Source organism: Tauraco erythrolophus, chromosome 8 (genome assembly GCF_009769465.1).
Source record: "Tauraco erythrolophus isolate bTauEry1 chromosome 8, bTauEry1.pri, whole genome shotgun sequence".
Taxonomy (NCBI): Eukaryota; Metazoa; Chordata; class Aves; order Musophagiformes; family Musophagidae; genus Tauraco; species Tauraco erythrolophus.
This window is the reverse complement of record NC_141472.1, coordinates 1,369,008-1,387,357: the sequence shown is the minus strand read 5'-3', so window position 1 is coordinate 1,387,357 and position 18,350 is coordinate 1,369,008. Positions and strand designations below refer to the sequence as shown.

Genomic DNA, 18,350 nt, shown 5'->3' with positions numbered 1-18,350 from the left:
CGAACACAGAGCTACACAGCACAAAGAAACGTTCTGCTCAGTGGTCTCATGATCCCATTGCCTTTTGACATTCCCCTCTCCCTTTACTCTTTGCTTTCATTTAGGGATTTACCAGCGATCACCCTCTACAGAAGAAAGCAAGGAGCAGGACTTGTGCCAGACCAGCGGCACGGATTGGGCGGACAGTGACCCACAGAGGCACACAATTTCTGTGACTTCTGCTCCTTTCTGTGGCTTCTGCTACCACAGACTCGTCTTGCCCTGCACTCCAGTTTCAAAAGAAGGAGCCCATCTGTGTAAGACCTGACTCAAGAACCACGGCACAGCTGGAACAAAGAGAAGAAACAACAACAACAGCTTCTCCCCGTGGGGCTCCTTTCAGTCTCGGACCCAAAGGGCACTTAGCTGACACACTGCCAGTGACAGAAAACCAAATTAAAAAAATAAAAATAATAAAAAAAAAATCAACAGAGAGCAGGGAAAGAGCAAACATCGGTTGTCAGAAAAGGGGGAGAAAAATTCTTTTTGTTAAATTAGTCAGACCTTTGCTTCCAGATCCTACTGTGAGCACAAATGGAATCAGTAGGTTTAAAAGCATTCCTTCCCTTCTTTCCTGATTGGTGAATGGGGAGACGACATGGCTTAGGGGGAAATCTTCTTTCAAAGCCTGTGCAGTAATAATAAGAAAGGATTAAACGATTTCATCAGCAGATCACGCACACAAGTTCCCGCAGGGAATGGCGATCCCCAGGGCTCCCTGCTTACACAGTACACCGGCACCGATGTGACCTGATTGAGCTGGAAGCCCAGAGACCACTTAGTCAGGGGCAAAAGGAATTCACAGAGTAACACGGGGTCACCCGCTCCTGTCATAGCCAAGATGTAGGAAGCCCAGATTCCTAACCAAACCAGGTGTATCCCACAGGAGTCAGCTGAGTGTTAGTCCGAAACTCTGCACTGCTGTAAACGGCATGAGGATCTGACCCAGACTACGGGGAATAAACCAGGAACAGAGCAAATTGCACAAATGACCATCTAAAACATTCTGCTGTCTGAACATGGAGGCTATTCCCAAACACATTTTTTGTTCTGCCTTACTTTGTGCTGCCCAATCATCCTCCCTAACGCAAAGAATGAACTCCTGGAAAATAAAATGCACGTGCACTTCTTGACACACAGTCAAGCCTAAATTTGAAGGTCTTTCATCTTCTTTAGAGGAGAAAACGCAAACGGCTGTCATTGGAACCTCTGCTCATTTATAGCTTCCCAGCTGCTACAGACTTAGCTGTGAAATGCAACTGAACCTTGCAACCCCTCAAACTTGCAGACCTGCGCTGAGAAATTCCAGGAGAAGATGTTTTCTGGTAGGGTGTGAACTATTTCTGTTTCATATCCTGATGGAATTATTAGGAATTATGACTACTAGTGTTTTTCTGACATGTTTGGTCCTCATTACATTTAAAGTCCGTGAATAGGGGAAGAGGATAATAAAAGTAAAAACTCCCATTACTTTTTAAAAAGTGATTAATTTTGCATCTGTTTTTTTTAAAAAGACAAAATACTTCTGAGAAGGCGAAGGTGGCCCTTTTTTTGCTTTCGACTAAAAGAACCATTACTACCTCAGAGCTGGAAGAAATCTGTCCTCTTTCTGTGTCAGCTGGTACCAGAAAGTCCTTTTGTGCCTCATGCTCTGAGGGACAGCACTGTGTTTTGGTCCTTCCCAAGCTGCCCTGCTGCTCAGAAATACCTGCTGAAGTACTCAACTGGATGTGCCAACGCATATTTAAAAATGCAATTTGGAGCTAGATCAGGAAATTTGTCCCTTCTTTGGTCACCGTTCTGTCGGATTTCGCATCAATGGGGAGGGAGAGGGACACAGAGGCAGAAAGACTCTGTACTAGTTATGCCACTGCTACGAGAAAGGAGTAGCGATGAAATTCTCCAGAAAGTTCAGGATGTTTTATTTTATTCTGGATAACAAGGATACTATTGAGTCAGCAGCTGAAAAGCCAAGTTGCCCTGCTTTTTTTGAGCTGACACACCGTGTGACCAGCTCAGCTAAGAGCAGAAGAGCACAAGCTCCACTCTCAGTTGCACACATGTTCCCACAGAAAGAGGCAGGGTTGCATGGACGTGTCCCAAGCTAGGGCCCATCTCCCTGTGGCAGGAGACTTACGCAAACTCCTCAGATCCTGCAGAGAATCCTAACGTGCTTGTCAGAGCCTTAAACAGCATCTATCAGCCAAACTCCCTGGCCTTCAATGGCAGTGTTAAGCTGATGGATGCTTGCTGTGGATTTGGCCCCAACAGGTGAATTCTGAGCTCAGTTCAAGCCTTCAAGAGAATGTACATGTTGCTTCTCTTTCATTTTTGGTGTATGTTCCACAGTTTTTGCCCAGCTTTTGCAGTAAGAAAACAGAGCACCGATGAGTTGGTGTCTCAACCAGAAGCTACAACAGGCCTGGCCGCAGGCCAGGGCAGACACACCTGTATCTGCAATGCTACAAGCCGGACAACAGCTGTGCTGAAGGGCAGAGGTGGCGAGAGATAAGGGCTGAGATGAAGAAGGGGTAATCCGTCAGCCACACTGGAGGGTCCTACCACTCCCATCACCTGCAATACAAACAGAGCACATCACCACAGCTGACTACTCACAGTTCCATCCATGCCATATCCTCCAACGTCGGTGAAATGGAGGTGTCTTCCATCGAGCACTGAGTCGGGGTGGCTCTAGGAGAACCGGCCCCCTCAGTGGTCCTTGTGAGAGCTGGGGCCAGTGAGGAGAGGGAGTTCTAGCAGGGAAAGGGAGGGGAGAAGAGGGAACCAGCAGGGATGGGAGGAGTGCACAGGTAACCTGGTACATTCATAAATGTACCCAGTACCAGCCCTGAATGACCAGCACTGGACCGGTGGAACAGTTAGAGTTGGAGGATATGTCATGTAACAACTGTAACAAATAAAAATATGTCATCAAAGCAAAAAGTCTGCATTGAAACTGGACATCTTTTCCCTTCTCTTGCTGATCTACTTGAAATAATGTCCTAAGTCTGACCCAAGCCGGGTTTTGTACAATGTTCAGATTCCTCTCAAACACAGCCTGTTCTCAGGAACTCTTAAACACGACTATGGATTATCTATTAGGCATTTCCCCACCTTCCTGGCTGACCTCTTCTGGGGCTTCGTCATGCAGCTGGTCTCCAGTTGACACAGCATGCAGCCTGGGGCGCTCCCACAGCTCACAGTGGCCATAGTTCTGATAGCTAATGGTAAAATACTCCTAACAGTAAGAGTACATCTTTTCCTGGTAGTTTTCCCTGATGCTCCCAGCTAGCTGAATGTAAGCACGATGACTGCACTTCAGCACCGCAGAGCTTTCGCATATTTTTAGAGCACTGGCTAATTCTTGATGCAGGCCCTTTGGAGAGCTTGCTGGCGTGATTCAGCCTGCCATGCCTGCTTGCCAAACTGCAAGTCCATTCTAAACTTGTATTTGACCTAACTCTGTAGCAACCTCCTCATGTAGCAACACTCGGTAGTCCGAGGGCCCAGATCTGCGGTACCTTCAGGTAGCTACCTCTGCTTGACCAAGGAAGAAGTCTTATGGACTCTGACAGGTTCAATCTTCTCTGCCCTTGGGGCAATGAGTGCTGAATGGACTCGAAGGGCAGGAACCTGGCAAAAACTGATACTGCATTTTAGCTGATGATCGTTGTTTTTAAAGCCCCTCAGAGCACTGGTGAACTCCGAGAGGTTTTTTGTAATGGCTAGAAAAAGTTACGACGTTCATGTTCTAAGGAGAAAATGTTATAAAACCCAAGAAAAATAAAAATGCTGGTGCAGCCTTTCCCCTTTTATTTGTACTTTTTTCCACATTGGAACATAAGCAGGCATGTTTGTCCAAATGGCTGGAGTGCCACTGATACCAAACCGAGGGTCTGACCCCAGTGTAACAGCTGCAGAAGCACTACAGTCTATCCCTGAAAGACCAGACAGGCTCCGTCTGTATCACCTCTCCGTTGTAACACACCTCGGAGCATAAATTCTACCAAGAGTGGGATCTGAACATTGTACAGTGCAAACCTGTACTAGATCAAGCCAGGGACATTGCGAACAGTGAAGTGAACCCACCCATGCAAACCCTTCTAACTAGCCAACACCTGATGGCCTCTGAGAGCCACCAGGGTGCTTCCACACTGGAGATGCTAAGTATCCCCAGTGCCACCCTCTCCCCGTCTCTACCAGGTGTGTGCAGTCTCCACCACCCCACTCTCCAACTTGCAGCCCTCAACTCTCAGCTCAGCTTGGCAAAGGTGGATCTTCAAAGTGGTGCGTGGGAAGCAACGGAAATAAATCGCTTGACCGCCGCTACCGGTCACTGTATCTCCCCATGCACCACTTCAAAAATGACCCTCGCTATCTCTAGTGTCACTTGCCAAGTCCCCTTGCGAGGGGCAAGGGGGACAGGTAAAAGGACAGGAACGGGAACGAACTGTCATCTTCAGTCCAGAGAAGTCAACGGCAGGGGAGGGTTTAGCAGATGCACGGGGTTGCCGCTGGGCTACTCACCAGGTTGACACAGACATTGATCAGAGACCTAAGGTGAGGCAGGAAGGATATGATAGGCTGCCTCTGAAGTGTCAAACAAACCCCTTCAATCAAACTGCTGGCAGGCTCCCACTCAACCTGGCGCCTGCAACACAACAGTAGTGCCGTTAGCCGCGGCCCTCCTGCCCCCCGACGCCCGCCAACGCGGCCACCGACACACAGACGCCCACAGACGAGACGCTTCAGACAGCGACGACGTCCGAGATGAGCACCAACAGACGGCGAGCCAACAGGAGCCACCGGACAGCCGCCCCGGCGTGCCCGCGTGGGGACAGCGGTCTGCCGTGCCACGCTGCCAGCTGAGGCCACTCCTCCATCGCTTGCGGATGTTCCCATGGAAGGGAACAACCACCGTCAGCTATGAGTGGCCTCCAAAAGCCACTTTTTCGTCTCCTCTGCTCTGCCAGAGTGACTCCCAGAGTCTGCCCTAAACTTGAACTGGCCCAGCAGTACCATCTTGACCTTCCTCAGCCTGTGCAGAAGGGCTGAGTCAGTCCCTAACAGCACCAACGTCCTTCATTCCAGGATCCTTTCTTCCCTGACACTTTGCTTTTTTCACCAAAACAGCTTTTAGGGCTCGTGACAGATGCTGAACGGAGTCCTTCCTAACCACAAGCAGCCACAGCGGAGGTAACGAACTTTCAAGAGGCTGACAGCCTTCATCTCAGAGACTGGCTCTCTGGAGTAAGTATAGCTCCCAAGCCAACGTCTGGCTGTGCACTTATGGTGACAGAAGGACAAAGCCTACCTAACTCGTCAGCTCAAGACTAAACAATACCCTAGTCAAGCTCCTCAGCAGACTTCTTAGAGACACACAGGGGATCAAGTGTTCACTACATAGGTTCTTACGCAGACCAACAGCTCATCTTTCAGCATCCACTGTTCCCACATCTTCAGAACAGTAGTTTGTTCTTGTTCTAACACATACACTGCTCCCGTCAGACACTGGTTTTGGAGCTGGGTGCCCGCAGGAGGCAGCACGTAAGATTCTGATGTGAGGACCCCAGTGGATGGCTCCTGGGGTCTGGCACTCAGCCCCGTCTCTAAGAGGCTTCTTGGCCCAATGATGTTTAAACGTAGCCGCTGCGTTCGGTCCAGTGGCTTTGCTGTCTCTAGCTCTTTGCACACAGAAGAGTAGTTTCAGCCAGGCACAGGTACAGGCACAGACAGAGAGAATATGAAGGGAATTTTAATTTATGAGTATTCATTCAGCTTACACAGAGAGGAACAGGAAGACCTCTAAGCTGCCTCTGAGGCCGAAGAAAGGATGAGCGAGTAAGGGAAGAATAAGCGAGAAGCAGGCAAGACATGGCAAAGAATCAAACCAACAGGAAGGAGACGCATCAAAATTTCTGCCTCTATATTTCCTACAGGGGCAGGAGTTTCTTACAGCAGATTGTTAGCCAAAGGAAAGTGATAGGTAGTGATGCCAGAAAGAAGAGAGCACCTCCCTACTATTTGATCCATCTTAGCAGGGTACCTATGATTCCCACTGGGACCTGAAGTTTTGTCTGAGTCCTTAATTCTGATGTTCTCTAACACCATTGAGCTTCTCAGCTGAGACTGCCAACCAAGTGACTGATTTAAGCATATGCCCAGGAGGGTGACTGGGACCAATGACTATTCTTACTCAGATCACTGAAAAATCCACAGGGCTGAGAGATTTTATACTACCCGGACTGGATTTGTCTCACTGCCTCCGAGGTAGGAACGCTCCATATCGAACACTTCCTGAAGTTGCCCAAGCCTGTACCATCACGCTGTTATGTGATGCACCAGGCTTTCACTACCCACTGACTGGGTGCAATCGATGCAGTTCTGTTCTGTTTACTACGGAGCATTCAGAAGCTACTGTATTGCTCCAGACTATTTTCATCTTTGCAGAGAGCATTAACAGTATTTCCATGAGAAGGCACACTAGAAATACTCTTACTGCAGTTTGATTTTCCATTAAAAAATAAAATTCATCTCCTTAACTCACAGCTAAAATAAATAAAGAGGGTAGTGAGATGGTACAAATCTGAAGACTTATTCTGGAGAAAGAAAAATGAGATTTCTGGAAGTTCTCTCTGTAGTTCTTAATAACCATGCATTTCTTCTCTTGCTACCAGAAGACACAACGAAAATGCCAACACAAACGCACACTTACAGAGATAAACACATCTGCTCACTTTCTGATATGTTGTAAGGGTTCACTGTGACATGACAGCTTTAGTCAGATGACATACCCACACTTCAAGGCTTGCAACATCAGAAACGGACCCCAGAGGGTTTCCATTATACCTGCTCACCTCAGGGTAGGCATCTTGTGAATTTTATTGAACATACGATCCAATCTCTTTAAGATGAGGATCAGGGCAGGTCTCACCGCCTCGGCTGTCCAGTCAGTGATGGGCAGCATCTCCATGATGTAGCGCCGGAGACCTCGGCTTTCCATCGTCTGCGTGTCGTAAGGCGCCAGTTTCAGCAGGGAATGTGCGATTTCTGCCAATCTAAAACCAGGGTTTGTGAAGAGGAAAATCAAATACAACTTGCATTTCTCCACACATGTCGATAAACTAACAGACAAATCTTCAGTAGCTTAGTAAAAAGAAAAAGATGCAACAGTTGAACGTGCTGCTATTTAAACTCAGACCCGATATCACAGTTTCTGGTCTTTTAACATTCTTTTTCTGGAACCACTGTTTATATTTATGGACATCTTAATGGTCTACAGAGTATTTTTCACGCTGACATTAAACACACCAAAGGAACATCAGGAGTCACAGATTTGTGTAGCTAAAAACAAAGTAGCTGAGCTGTTAGTAAGACTACAGCATTGCAAATGTCTGTGAAACACAGACCTGACATCACCTGCATGTCAATTAATGAGTGATTTGGTTTGGTTTTGTGCTTGTTTTTCAGTGTCACCACTTTAAGAGGTCTCCCTGTGCGATTATTAGGTGTTAAATTTTAAAAATAACATGCCATCCCATAGGTTTACACAACTTGCACTTTGTAGGATTACTCCCTGCAGCTTTGATTTGTTTCTCTTAACACCTCTACAGATTGTGCTGCTGTTGCTTCTTCTAACTTCCCAGATGGCCTTGCCAATGGCATTTTCTGTATTGACTGTGAAATACCACGGCAACATTTAACTCACACTTGCAGTTTAACAAAGACCTACTGAAATACTTGAATATTTGTGGCAAAGACAAGCAATAAAGCTACATCTACTAGCTTAGGATAGAAACCTGTATACTTCCTGAAACATCAATAAGCTTTGCAGTGGACTATTACAGTACAATCCTATTTGTATTGTGAGGCTTCTTCTGAAATGCCTTCAACTAATGGAACGTATTTTCATTCTCTTTTAAATCTGCCTAGCAACATCAAAGGCAACAAGTTCCTTAGATTAACCAAAAGCGCTACAAAAGTGTTTCTTTATCCAGTATTTCTTCATTATTACTTTTTACAACTACTTTGTCCTACCATGGAGTAGGTCTGTTTTCCTAAACACTCTGAAATTTCAATTATCATATAATTACGCTTCTTCCTGGCAATACAATATCAGTGGCACATAATGGTACACAAAAACTTTCTTACGCGTTAAAAAGCACGAGATTCGTCTCATCCAACTTGAGACGTCAACCTCAGTTAATCTTCTAGCTCTGTTCATGCAGAAATAAGCAACCTGGGAAATTCTTATCTTCCTGAAATACTGGGATAAAGAGCTCACTGGATGTGCAACTCCCTTTTCATTGGGTCCAAAGAGATCTTTATGACTTTTGCAGACTAAACATTTAACTTTTAAATGGCTGAAACTGGGTGAGATGAATCCTGTCTGAAGTGGCTAGCGTATTATCTTGTTTTTCTGAAGTCTTTGAAATGACATCTGTCAGCCTCCCAAGACCATCGCTGTCACATCACATTCTGGTAAATCTGCTCTCTCCTTAGAAAAGTTTATTTCCTACAGTGTTTAAATCCTGCAAGTCATTTCACTGATATTTATGAAATGAATTTATTTAAGAATCAAGACAACGTTTGCATTTATTTAGGGCTAACTATGATAAAACAATTCAGGTTCCAACCCCAATAAAGCAGTTACTTCCAGCACTTTCCAGGATACATAAGAGAATCACAGCACAACTCATTATCTTCTGCAAATCAATCCCTTCATTTTACTGCTGTAACCTTTGACTATGAAAGACCTTTTCTCAAAAAGAACGTGCTATTTGCCAGCTACTACTGTGTATTGTGATTCTGCTTCATGGAAATCTTCTCACAAGAAAGTATCTTCCCAGAAAAGATACCAATAACACCTTCTGTGCAGATGGATTAAGTCTGCTAAACTCGTCTTTTGAGAGAGGGACATAAAATAGTTTAATAACAATTAAACTCAATTACTCTGGAACATAAAAACATGTAGAAATGAAGCTCCCACATTACTGTTAAACTACAAACACTTCTGGGTAGTACATTCAGAGCGTTCTTATGTTAAATACAAATGTAAGACTAGGAAAGGAAAAAGAAGCAAGCCCTTACTTTGCTGCACTAAACAAAGTCCATCAGACACGCGTTCCTCACTCCCATTGAAATAGTACAAAAAAACCCCAACATGTCTAACCAAGGACATAATCTGTCCCAAGAATCTCATCTTTGTTTCTAACATAAGACTGAAGTTCTTATCTTGGGCTTGTATTGCTAAAATTCATGGAGTTTGTAATACAGCTGAACAGATGTATTGATTTCTGACGCTTGCGTCTCTTGGAAAAAATGTAAAGGTGGCACTGCAAAAGCAGCCACGTCCATCGGGTTTTCCATTTTTTCCAGTCAAGCACTACATAAGAATGACATGTATCAGTGGAAACAGACATCTCTTGTTTAAAATTACCCTCTAAATTACTAAACATTTGCCAGAGGGGGGTAACACCGACATTCAGCTCATATGCAAACACACAAATCAAACAAAACCTGCCTCCCAATTCCCAAAGGAATTTGTGGCAGTTGTTAAACACGACCTAAATTAATGTCAAACAGAGTTTTATGTTCTACAAAGACAGCCTGAATCCAAAGATCTTTAACTGTGACACAATCTGCCAGCTAAGTGGACTTCTCATTTTTTTTCAGAGCATGCATGTAAAAGGTAGGAGAGCTTTTTGAGGGTTTTCCTTGGCCCAGGGAGCAGGAACAGGGCTGGTTCAGTGCACTGCTAGGATCTGTCACCCTGATAGGGCATTCCTGAGGCAACAGCTGTAGTGCTTGAACAGAGGAATAATTTGCAGCCAGAATGGCTCCTTAGAGTTCAAGGCACAGCATAAATGACTGCCGAGGTGGTTCTGGTTCACTTTTGAGGCCAGTCCCAGACAGATATCTTTGCTATTTTCCCTATTTACTTTAATGCTTTACTGAGCACCGCTTGGCTTAGGCCATAAAAAAAATGGTCTCTTGGTATTTAGCTGTTCTGTATTCAAAGAATGATCTTGAATTCTTTCTCTGTCTCATAGAAGAATTCACATAGCTGTCTCCCTACAACCCCCGCTGCCAAGGGATACTCTAGGATTGCTTCACAGTAATTCCAGTTTTCCTTCTGACGAGTGCCAGTCAGAACAGTGGCTAACTCGGAGAGTATCTGTGCTGTTTTCACTTGAGTTTATGTTTCCTGAGATACTAGTAGGTGAGAACAGAGTTTCCTCTGAAAATAAATGAAAAACTGACACCAGAATCATCTCCGTTCCCTCTTGGCCCACTGCTTTCATTTTCTTTTACACCTGGACAAACTTCTCAGTAGCGACTTGCGCTATTTTTCGTTTACAGTGAACTGCAAACGCAGAATCAGGTCCGAAGTGCTTCGAAGGCCCTAGCCCCAGCTTCTTCTAGGTCTGCACCACACCAAGCAGTTTGCAGAGAGCATCCGACCAGCAAGCTGGGCTCAGTGCTGCACCTTAATAAAAGACTTGTGCACCTGCTGTATCACACGCTGAGGAGATAGCCCTGTAAATGCCTCCTGCCCCATCCTCCTCCGTGTTTCAGGCATGTGTGCAATACAGTGCAGTGGTTGCTCTGCCTTTCTTGCTTGCAACATGCAGCTACACTACCAAAAAGTGATTCAGTCTGCTATTGTGAAACATTAAGAGCTAAAAGAAAGGAATCCCCCTGAAATGAACAAGTAAAAGCAGAATGCCTGTGGAATACCTCATGTGGGACTTCACATCCAGCAGCTCTAGAGAAGTCACTCGAGGTTCACCAGCCAGATTCTGCAGAATCTTCAGCCTTGGACCACAATGCTTGTAAAACTCTGTGCAGATATTCAGCAATGACTCCCGCGGTCTCCTGAACTCCTCTCTGGCAATTCGTTCATCCAGCTCTTCTCGGGGAAGACCCTGGCCCTCCTCCAGTAAGTGAAGGTTCTCCCTGGAGGATATAAAATGAGGAAAAGGAAGTGTTACATGCAGTGGAAGAGCAGAGATAGATTATAACAACCTCTCCAGCTTGTTTTTGCAATAGATGCTTTCCCCTGCAACTGAAAAGAGAGAGAGTTGCATCTGCAATAAAAAATAAAGTTGAGGTGGAATTATCACCTGCAAAGTCTTGTTAAGAATATGAATAATTTCTATATGAACTATCCTTTGCCACCCTTCCCTGAAAAAAGGCTGCTTGTCACAGCAACAGTGAGTGGGACCCAGTGAACCTGGAAACTGTTGGGGAACAGTTCAGCGCACGTCAGGGAAGATTGGGGGAAGATGTTACTGTACCTGATAAAGTGCAGTTTGGCTCCTTGTTCTGGATACCTGGGAAAAGAGAAACAGTGCAGTTGTAAACAGCAACTTAGTAATGCCTGAACTGTGCCTTTCTGAAAGAAGGTGCCACTGTTCTAGCCCAGGACTAGACCCACCATGGGCAGGAGGGTATCTTGTATCACTGGAACAATGGCTACACGTAGTTAGTGACCACAGTGAATGGCCTTTAGCTCCCAGCTGGCAGCAAACAACAGATTGCTACAGTTAATGCCCTTGTTATGAAAGGAAAAATTCAGGCTTAAAAACCACAGCCGCCTTTCAAGCAATTCCTCTTACTGATTCTCACCCCAGTGCTCAGTCTGTTTCATGAAGCCAGAGCTCACCTAGTGGAAAGAACATCTCAGAGTTTTTTTTGGTTTTGTTTTGTTGTCATTTTCTCTTGGCACTTTCTTGTTGAGAAAGCATTAACAAACACTGCACCACTTGGCTAACACGTCCAAGGCTGGAACAGTGATCGTTCTACCATCATGAGACTCCTGCTGTTGCTAGCAGATGTCTGCTGCAATGATAACACAACAGAAGAAACACGGGCAGGAAATGTGGAGCGGTGCAAAAATATTTTGGATTAGAGACTGAAGGTTTGATGATCAGAAAGATCTGGAAATGTAAACCAAGATGTTTGAGTCACGCAGCATCAGGAGTCTCTGCATTGCCTGTCAGCAGATACACATTAACTGCTCTCCAAAATCAGCAGACAAATAATAAAGCACTGCTTTCCCTTACACCTTATTCTCCTCAGACTATGCAATCTTACACTGGAAGTAAATGGCATATAACCACTTCAGACTTGAGCCTGAAGGGGTTTATTTGCTTCTCAGATCTGAGATTGAAAGTCAAAGCTGTGTTTCATCCATGCCTGAATTGGTCTTGAAGAATAACAGACTGATTCCAGGAGTTACCAACAATGATGTGTGTGCTGCACATCTACAAATTGATGTAACAGCCCTTTGATGATCCACGTAGAGAGTGATTTCTATCTCCCTTCAATACAAAAGAAGACAGGGAATAACTTGGAAAGCCGGTCTTGCCAGAAGGGTGCTCCTGATTTACAGTCCTATACAACTCATGGTATTGTACTAGACTATTGGCTGGGCAGAGACTTAAAATCAGCTGTTGGAGGCAAAAGAGGAATCTAGAGGAAATACTCTGCTCTGGAAGAACAGCTACTCCAGCTTTTTCTAGGGGAGAATTCCCTTCTGAGGTCAGCACAAACATTCAGATTTTAAGCACAATAAGGTATAGTCTGGCCAGGAGAAGGCAGAGCTGCCCAAAAGAGTAATCAGTACTGCAAAGAAAACCTTCATAATCCCAAATGCTTGTGGGTGGATTTTGTAACAAGATTTCTTAAGCCCTTGGCTCTATGATTGAGTAAATTGTCCAGTGGCCTGATCTAATTTGCATCAGTCTAACTGGAATGGCCAATATGGCCAAGGAGCAGTATTACAGTCTGCTGGTGCCATCTCCTTCCTTATTTCCCTTTTCTCTGTGAAGTCTTTTTTGTGGGTTTTTTTTCTGTTTTGGTTTTGTTTTTTTTTTTTTTTTTAAGGACAAAAATATTCCCAGTCATTCTTCCCTTTCTCTCAAATTCTCTGCCACCCATTTCTTCGCTATCTGTAACTGCAAAAAAACCCCAAAACAGATCAATGCGGAGGTAAAGATGATAGAGACCACAGGAAAAGGAAACAGGATAGAGAAGAAAACAAAACTGGAGGAAGGTGCCAGTCTCTGCAAATCTCAACTGACATGCAGTTTGAGCTGGTACTGCTGTTCAGCCTCTTGGAACAAGGCCAGAAGGATCCGACCCTTCCGCCATCCAGGTGTGCTCTGCCCAGTGGTCACTCTGACAGTGGGCTCAGAAGGAAGCAAAGCAGAGAACGGAGAGACATGGCTGATTTGTCAGTATGCTTCTAGAGTGTGGAAAGAGAAACAAAGACATTTAGGATGGGTGTCCTCCAGTTTGATATCCCAGTATTCTACTTAGTCACAGGGCTTTAAACTAGCAATTCCAGTCTTGGGGATTTTGTTTACCATCAGAAATGCAGTCCTGGACTATGTGCTCTTTTTATCTGACTCTTTTCTCTCACAGTACCTACAGCAATTCCTCAGACAGCTGGGGAGGTGCTCCAAGCACTCCGAGCAATGAGCTGTTACCTTATTTAAAAGAAAAAAAACACAACAAAGCTGTTCAGAAAGATGAGAAAGAACGACAAGCCTCTGACTTACCTGGTGTTGACGCCTGCTGACATGGTGTGGTTTGCTGTCGTGGTCCCTTTGTGGCCCTGGTCACATCGACTCATCTGTGGGGCTGTCATAGGCCTGGCAAAGGGAAGGGGGACAGCACACTGAAGACCAAACCTAACACTGAAATCCTGCTTGTGGTCTGCTGGAACCTGGCACCGATTCCACCAAGTCTAAAACTCAACCGTCCTTCGAGCTGAGCTGTATCCCGCGACCCCCTGTGCATCCCCTGTGCCCACACTGACAACCCAGGGCAGGCTCGGACCTTTGGACCGTGTCGGATACCTGGTGAGGACTTCCACGCTGTACAGGAGGGCCTGCAGAGAGGTGGCAAGGGCAGCCATAGCAGCGATCTCCTCACGAGCTGCCGTCGCAGTCTCCGCCTGAGAGGTCTGTCGCTTCAGCTTCTGCAAGTAACAGGGAACCAGCGCTTCCAAGACCATCAGCATCTGGAGGCTGGAAAAATAACCAATACTTGGCCTGTTTTATTTTGTCAGTCCTGAAACTCACGTCACGCAGAGGCTTAAGTTTCTATCTGAAGACCCCTGGGTCTCTCACTAGCTTTGGGATTTCATTGCTTCTCACTAGATAAGCAGTCCTGGGCCAAAGAAACTCACGGATCAGGGACTTCAGGGGGAAAATTAGCTGATGCATGAAACGGGAATAATAAAAACAACCTGCAACTTCTGGGTATCTTCTGAATATCTCATCCATTTGCAGACATTCATTTTCCCTTCCAAAGACTCCTTTCTTCTCCGGTTGCCTCTTGGAAACTAACCTTTTTGCTTTAGCAGTTTACCTCCCCTCTCTCTGTATTTTCCTGTTCTTTCCAGCTGCCTGTTTCTCCCCCTCCATTTCCCTCTCCATTGCTTCTCTGACAATAGAACCCTGCAGGACACAATGTGGTCTCCACTTGGAAATAGTTTGCATGTTGCTGCTCAGACTGCCATCCAGCTTAGCGCTGGCAAGATCTGGAGCTGGTGCCCTCAGAAAGATGCCTACAGGCAGAGCCTTGGCCTCACAAAGAAGCCCCGTGCTTGGAATGCGTTTCTGTATCCTCTGCCTCCATTTGTCAGCCTTGCTTTTACATGCCATATGCAGCTTTTATGCCTTTTCCGAGTCTGCACAAACCAAGAAAACAGATTAGCACCTTCTGAATGATTCAGGAGCATAGGCCACCACTGTCACACACAGCTTGATGGCTTCACTGATCGAAAAGGTCAAGTCTTCATTCCCATAGCAGAAATCTGGGGGAATAAAGCAATGAGAAGACTATCACACAAACATACTGAATATAAAAGGAGCTAGCACACTCCTTCCTTTTCCCCCTCTTCAATTGATGGCTTCTCATCTTAGCAATCCCCAATAGGCTCTTGATTTTTGACATAAGTCCATCTGTATAAGGGAAACACATACTGCACTCCCACTTGCACTCTGCTGTCCAAGAACTCAGTAGGTGAGAAACAGTTCTCAGTAGGTCAAATCATTGCTGTAAGGCCTACAGCTGCTACTGAAGCCCCGTTTCAAACATCACCCATCACAAGCAAAATCTTAAGCTCACAGGTGAAAGGACAGTGTCAACTCAATGACAATTTTTATGCTCCCTCTGCTTTTTCCTAGATATTTCCACTGCTCTAAAAATGATGCTGATTCGCCACTGATAGAAGATAGTTTTACTTCTAAAAAATCAAGCCCCTTCTATACTCATTGCCGCATGGGTACCAGCACAAAAGTAAGTCTGGTTTGCTAATGATTTGAGAAAAAGTTTTCAAAAGTATTTAAGTCCCATACTACAAATATTACTTTGGGGATAATTAGTGTCAGGCACCAAGAAACTGAAGTATCTAAAGAATAATATATGAAGTACAACTATAGTCCTGTTTTCAGAAGTGACTTTGTTATACAGGAGTCCAAGTCAAAGTTAAGGTCCCACAGCGTGTAAATCACTTTGAACAACAGAACTTGGAAATCAGACGTTTTACATAATTCTGATTTTCGCATGGAGAATACCAGGCACACGACATGCTCATCTACAGTCTCATCGTCAACACACACTTGGGAATTTTCAGAGATGCCTTTGAATAACTCTTCACAGAAAATCCAAAGATTTTATATGTTTACTACAACCCACAAAGAGAAAGAAATATCTTCTGTTTCTGCACAATTTTGTATTAAAACTTGGGATATAATTGTGCAGCATCATAAAAATCTCAGTGTATAACAAAGCTTTAACTCTAAGGCTAGACAGGCTTCACAGATCATCAAAATACGTATTATTTAAGGGAAGTGCAAATTTGGAAAATAAGTTGAAATCCTGATAAAAATCAGCAAAAATTGCTTCCCTGGAAATCACAAAGTAGTCAGATTCTTAAATGCTGCATTGCATGGATAACTATCAAGTGACACAGTGTCCTGGACACATCATACAGCCAAATATATTCTGCTTTGTGATAAATCAACACACACCCCCTAGAACTCAGCACACTGTTGAATGTCTGAATGGCATCCATCATTTATTAGTCATAGCCTGCCCACAGGAGAGGATCTTTATTTTCCTGCCCACATAGAGCAGAAGAGCGGATGACACTGATCTTATCAGCATGACACAGTTTATTAGGCATCTCTATTCTTCACCCACACATGATAAAATTCAAAATGCCAGGGGCTAGTCTCAGACTAGCAGGCTCAATGCAGAAAAAGCAGCTTTGGAATAAAATTAATTAATAATTGCCCTCCTGCAGAAAATATCAAAAGGATGGTGGTGGTAAAACCAACCTTAAAAGCCTCATGAAGCATAAGAAACAGACAGGACTGCGTTCTGGGGGGAGAACAAATCTGAACAAACCATGTTGCATCAAACACATGTTAAATCAATAAACAACAAACCAGAATTACTGAATAAAGGGAGCTTTGCTGTTACCTAATGACTTGAGAGGTTTTTCTGCTTTCACCAGCTCTAAGATGTCCAAAATGTCTGGAGTGTCTCCCTCTAAGGACTGCAGCAGGTCAAACAGGCACTGAGCTGACACGCCTTTGCTGGTTCCATTGTTTGTAGCATCCTGTTTCAACAACAGACATTCGTGGTTGATTTTCTGAGGGCCTGCGTGCATCCCAGGAATCTTTATCTGAAGGTATGGGCAACCTCTTTTTTTGAGAAAGGGCCCACATGGAGTCCAAGAGCTCACTGCTACCAAACAATAAGCCTTGGCTGACTCAACAGATCGATGCTAGAGTGGAAGCATGATCTGGAAAGCACACACAGCATTACTTCCCCAAAAGAGCACATCTTTGCTGCCCTGTGAAGGAGAAAGATGTGTGTGCTTACAGTGTATGTGCAGTTAGATTTGGCCATCCCACTTCAAATTACAATCCTATTAACTTGTTTTAACTCACTAAAATGTTAGACAGTAATTAGTGAATATTCCAAAACGTGGCTAATCCAGTCTTACAGTTCAAGGAGACGTTCAAGGCCAGGTTGGACGAGGCCCTGAGCAACCTGATCTAGTTGGAGATATCCCTGTTCCTTGCAGGGGGGTTGGACTAGATGACCTTTGAAGGTCCCTTCCAGCCCTAACCATTCTATGATTCTATGATTCAAGTGTACTAAAACGTGGCATTACGCTTTTAGTTCCTGTTGTTGGATTCTGAGAAGGGATTTGCATCTCAAGAGTTACAAATCATTATTGCCCTTTTATAACCTATTTATACACAGAAACCGCATTTACTAGCCTGGATACCAGTGGCCCATTATCTCAGCATCCTGCTCAATCAGCTGACAACAGAAGCATGCAGAAATAAGTTCACGAAACGGTTCTGTGCAGCAGTAAACACAGGTTCTGTAAGAACCGTGCTGCTGCTCCAGCTGTTTTCTCTCTGCAGTCTCTGACGAGGGCTGCTGCACACACAGGCTGCGACTAGGGAATGGCATTTACTCACAGGGAACTCCAGGAGAGGGGCCACGCTCGCAAACAGCTGCAGAATAAAAGGCTTGCGATGCAGAACGTAGAACTGGCGGCACGCAAACTCCATCGCTTGGCGTAACTGGGGGTTGCTTTCGTAGTCAGCGTACACCTGAGCAAAAAAAAGGACATGGAAGTACTACTCCAGTGGAAGGGCTCTTCATGTCCTGACCCCAGCCTGCATCAACTACGTTGTCATTCCCGATATATTTGCCTACCGTGTTTTTAGAGATGGAGACTTGACCGCCCTCCCTGGCAGCACATTTTAGGGACAAGCAATCCTTAGAAAACAGGTTTGCTTGGCATGCTTGAACCCTCTGTGTCACAGCTTTAGTCATTATTTTTTGTCCTATGTGTCTGAGGTAGATTCCCTGCTGCTCCTTCCTAGAAACACTTTACTTGTTTGAGGTCAGTCAGTGCTTTCCTCTTCAATCTGCCTCTTTTTCAGTTAATCAAATCCAAGCTCTTTCACCCCTTTCTCACATGACATGTTTTCTAGATATACATCCCTGTTCCAGTCTGCGGTCTCTTCAGCCAACAGATGTTTTTTGTGCATTGCCCACAGCTGGACAGAGCCAGCACTTCAAGTCAGGAGTGCTGCTGATTGGAGCAGCAGAATTATTCCATGTTTCTTTCACAAGATACAAATCTGTAATAGTCATCCCAGAATGGCATTTGAGATGTTTTCTTTTTTTATCGTTCAACAGAAGGACACTGTTGATTCATGTTTAGCTTCAGGTCTATAACAAGTCCTATATTGTGCCCTGCA

At 44.8% G+C, this 18,350-nt stretch overlaps 1 protein-coding gene across 4 annotated transcripts in view; it reads right to left on the bottom strand.

Moving 5' to 3' along the window:
- Window positions 1-18,350, bottom strand: part of UNC80 (unc-80 subunit of NALCN channel complex) — a 127,165-nt gene that overhangs the window by 17,591 nt on the left and 91,224 nt on the right. For all 4 annotated transcript variants that reach the window (XM_086615558.1, XM_086615560.1, XM_086615559.1 and 1 more), the window contains 11 exons: window positions 17,559-17,693; window positions 16,543-16,681; window positions 14,773-14,869; window positions 13,908-14,078; window positions 13,608-13,700; window positions 11,340-11,375; window positions 10,780-10,998; window positions 6,897-7,097; window positions 4,567-4,690; window positions 2,488-2,613; window positions 544-667 (listed from right to left, as the gene is read on the bottom strand). In XM_086615558.1, coding sequence (XP_086471684.1) covers window positions 544-667; window positions 2,488-2,613; window positions 4,567-4,690; window positions 6,897-7,097; window positions 10,780-10,998; window positions 11,340-11,375; window positions 13,608-13,700; window positions 13,908-14,078; window positions 14,773-14,869; window positions 16,543-16,681; window positions 17,559-17,693 — 1,465 coding nt within the window. The remainder of the gene's footprint in view (window positions 1-543; window positions 668-2,487; window positions 2,614-4,566; window positions 4,691-6,896; window positions 7,098-10,779; window positions 10,999-11,339; window positions 11,376-13,607; window positions 13,701-13,907; window positions 14,079-14,772; window positions 14,870-16,542; window positions 16,682-17,558; window positions 17,694-18,350) is intronic.